General features: G+C 46.0%; 1 protein-coding gene across 1 annotated transcript in view; it reads right to left on the bottom strand.

Annotated features, from left to right (window-relative positions):
- The window catches only part of CACNA1I (calcium voltage-gated channel subunit alpha1 I), a 148,482-nt gene extending 146,173 nt beyond the window's left edge, over positions 1–2,309 (bottom strand). Inside the window, exon 1 of the mRNA XM_042837747.1 lies at positions 2,029–2,309. Within this exon, the coding sequence (XP_042693681.1) occupies positions 2,029–2,309 (281 nt within the window). The remainder of the gene's footprint in view (positions 1–2,028) is intronic.
- Between the last annotated feature and the right edge of the window lie 1,055 nt (positions 2,310–3,364).

Genomic DNA, 3,364 nt, shown 5'->3' on the forward strand with positions numbered 1-3,364 from the left:
AAAAAAAAAAAAAAAAAAAAAAAAAAAAAAGCAACTACTTGCTACATGATTTATTCCAAAAAAGGACTAAAAGAGGAAAAAACCAGAAGAGCAGAATCCTCCCTCCTCAGTCTCTGCTTTTCAAGTAAGCAAACTACTCACAGCTGAGCTGAAATCACAGCTCTGAAACAACTCTTTAAACAGGCTTCCAGCAGCCCCATCACTGCCCTTCACATGTGCCACAGATTGTCACAGAGGGCATTCTGTAGCCTCTACTTTGAAAAATTCCTCTGTAGTCCATGCCATATATGTATGCTTAAACACAAGCATGAGCATACGGCACCAAACTCCTTGAAGAACACAATTACAGGTTCTCAAACTCTGTACCGTGCAGGAATTGTTTTGACCGATTTAAGCCAGAAACATGGATGTGGTACCCTAGTAGCCTCCTTCCTCCATTCAGGAGTAAATCTGGACCCCAAATCTGGCCTATTGCTTTTCTCACATCTTCTAAATGCAGTCTTTTCATAGACACAAATCTATCGTGCATTGCTCTCAGCCCACAACATGTTGGGAAGAGATGCCTAGGACATATAGCTAGAGCAGCCATGCAGTGATTGAAAAGCAATGCATAATTCAGTATGAAGTTCCAAAATTTTAAGAAGCAACCAATAGAAGGGAAAGCAGAAGCCCTGAATCTCCAACAAACTCTCAGCCATAACTAGCGCTTGAGAATGCCAAACCTTTCCAAGAGCTTCTGAACTTTAAGAGCTCAGATCTGAAACTCAAATGCTACATTTGAAATTGAAACAAAACTCCAGATTCATCTGCATCTAAGGTCACCTGCTACTGCTAACAGCACCTCCAGACTTCACTTGGGTTTTCAATTCTGAAGCTGAAAAGTCTCTTGGCGATATTTTCCAAGCCTCTGCTGTGCAGACACTGAGATTTAGTTAGAAGCCAACACATCAAAAACACAAAAATCATCCATTTAGATAACAGCCACCTAACTAGGAGCTGAAAAATTCCAAGGGAGAAAGCACCACCACATGAGATTTACGGCCAGAAAGATGCTTATATAAAATTTCAAACCAACCTCTTTGACGATTCATCAAACCCTCCACTTCCTCCTATCTTGAAGGATCTCACAATCCAAAAAGCACCAACTGCCCTCTGCCTGCTTTATATAGCATTACTATTAACCTTGGTGCTAATTAGCCATGCAGGTGGTAGTTGTTTGTGTGACTGCACTGTAGGATCCTCCTTGCATTAATTGTGAATGGGGACATATGTGTATGACTGGTGGCCTCCCTTGCATGGAAAGGATTTGCTTGCATCCCAGAGAATATATGAGGCTCACCAGAGCACCTGTAATGTATTTTTTGGACATAAATCACAGCAAGATGCCTCCGAGAGAGCTCACCATAGAATCATTAAGGCTGGAAAAAATCTCCTAGGTCACCTAATCCAACTGTCCACCTACCACCAACATTGCTCATTAAACCATGTCCCTCAGTAGCACTTCCACAAATTTTTCAAACACCTCCAGGGATGGTGACTCCACCACCTCCCTGGGCAAAATGAGTGATATTTGCTTGTAGGAAAGAAGCATTGATCACCATGGTACTTTGCAACCAAGGACTGGTGGTTTCCTAGTAGCTCTTACTAAACTTATGTGCTCAGAAGCAGGAGACATCTCGTCCGCTCATGGTAACCAAGCTCCTGGGCCAAAAGCTTCCCCTCTCTGTCCCAGGGAGTACGGAAGGAGAAGAACAAGCACTTTTACAATATTTCTCCTTATCCTTCCTTCTTTCCAATCCATTCTGCCATGATCTGTGCTGTCAGTATCTCTGAAGTTCTTTCACAGGCAGCTTCTTTTGATCACACATTGCAACAGCTGAGGTTCCCTTTAGAAGTGAGCAAGGAACAATATTCATTAAATACGTAGGAAAGTTCATTGCTTACCTGGAAGGCGCCCTGAGGGGACAGAGAGAGAGAAGGAAGGGGGCAGGAGGTGAGGATGGAGAAGAGGCAGCTCAGAAAGGATATGGGTTGCACACCATTTTGATGCACCAGCTCCGTGGGCTGGTAGTCTGCTTCAAGCAAAAGAAGACGACCGGGGCCAAGTCAGGATAGGGAACGTCAGGATCTGGTGGGGAGGTTACTTCCTCATCTTCGCCCAGCTCTGGGGAGGATGGGGGCTGCTCCAGTGGCATTTGCTGCTCTGAGACCCCCATGTTCACAGGCTCTAGTGAGCAGGCAGCAGAGGTGTTGTGGGGCTGTGGACCCATGGGCCAGGTGGAAGGAGGCTTGGGGATGCACTCTGCCATGTCCGCTGCAAGTGAGAACCCCTAGAGAGGAGGGAGAAAGAGTAAGAAACCCAAATGAGAAACCAGCAGCCAGAGCACTGCAAGCCATGCCCTTGTTCTACCTTCTGGGTAGGCCTTTCCATAACTAAATGTTCCCCACAGTCGCTGAGATGCCCTAGCACGGTGCTGCACCTTCTCAGCTGATGATGTCTGCTCACTTTGGAGAGGTGTGGACACGCTGACACGTCACAGCCAGCCTGCCCTTGCAGCCCTTCACATGGCCCTCTCAGCTGAGGAAACCGGGCTGACATCACACCACAGCTTGTGTTAAACAGACCCCTTAAGACCAAGATTGGGAAATGTCTGTCAAAACCATACAGTCTAGGCACTCACTGATGGTTCGATAGACGATCACAGTGGTCTTTTCCAACCTTAATGATTCCATGATTCCAAGAGGTGGACATAAAGCAATCTAGAAGAGGGCATTCAATGAATCTCTTTACTAGAGGTTGTGGATCTCTTCTATACTACAGCAGTGGAAGCAATGGGTAGGTGGGTTGCAAAGGTCATCTGACTAACTAGGAAGGTGGGTAGAGGAAAAGCAAAACAACAGGTCTCATCCAGTGGCACCTGTATGCTGCATAGCACCATGCCTGTGCTAAAGAATGTTGCTTTGCTGGTTGGGTGCTCTTAACAGCAGCCTTGTTCTGGGAAAACACAAAGCCAAATGTTTTCTATTAAATAACATAGTAGAAGTGGCTTGTCAAAATGAGGGAAATTAAATAAACTCCAGGGCCTCCATTGAAAGAGTGTTAGTGATGACCTCAGGGACTGCTCACCCAAGGACCGTCCAGTGGTGGCCTGATGGTTTTTTTCTACATTTGACTCTTTTTAAAGAGTACCCATGCTACAAGCACAGGTCACAAGAGCCCTTAGAGACAACATGTGGCAGAAGGAGCTGACCTGCAGCAGGAGAGGCTGTGTCCATCACCAACACCCACAGTACGAAGCTGATCTCACCACCCTCTGCCTTCATAAGTTTTCCTGCCAGACACTTGTCTCAGGCCCCTTTCACC

Source organism: Centrocercus urophasianus, unplaced genomic scaffold, assembly GCF_019232065.1.
Source record: "Centrocercus urophasianus isolate 14NV4802_14NV808 unplaced genomic scaffold, USGS_Curo_1.0 seq_73, whole genome shotgun sequence".
Taxonomy (NCBI): domain Eukaryota; kingdom Metazoa; phylum Chordata; class Aves; order Galliformes; family Phasianidae; genus Centrocercus; species Centrocercus urophasianus.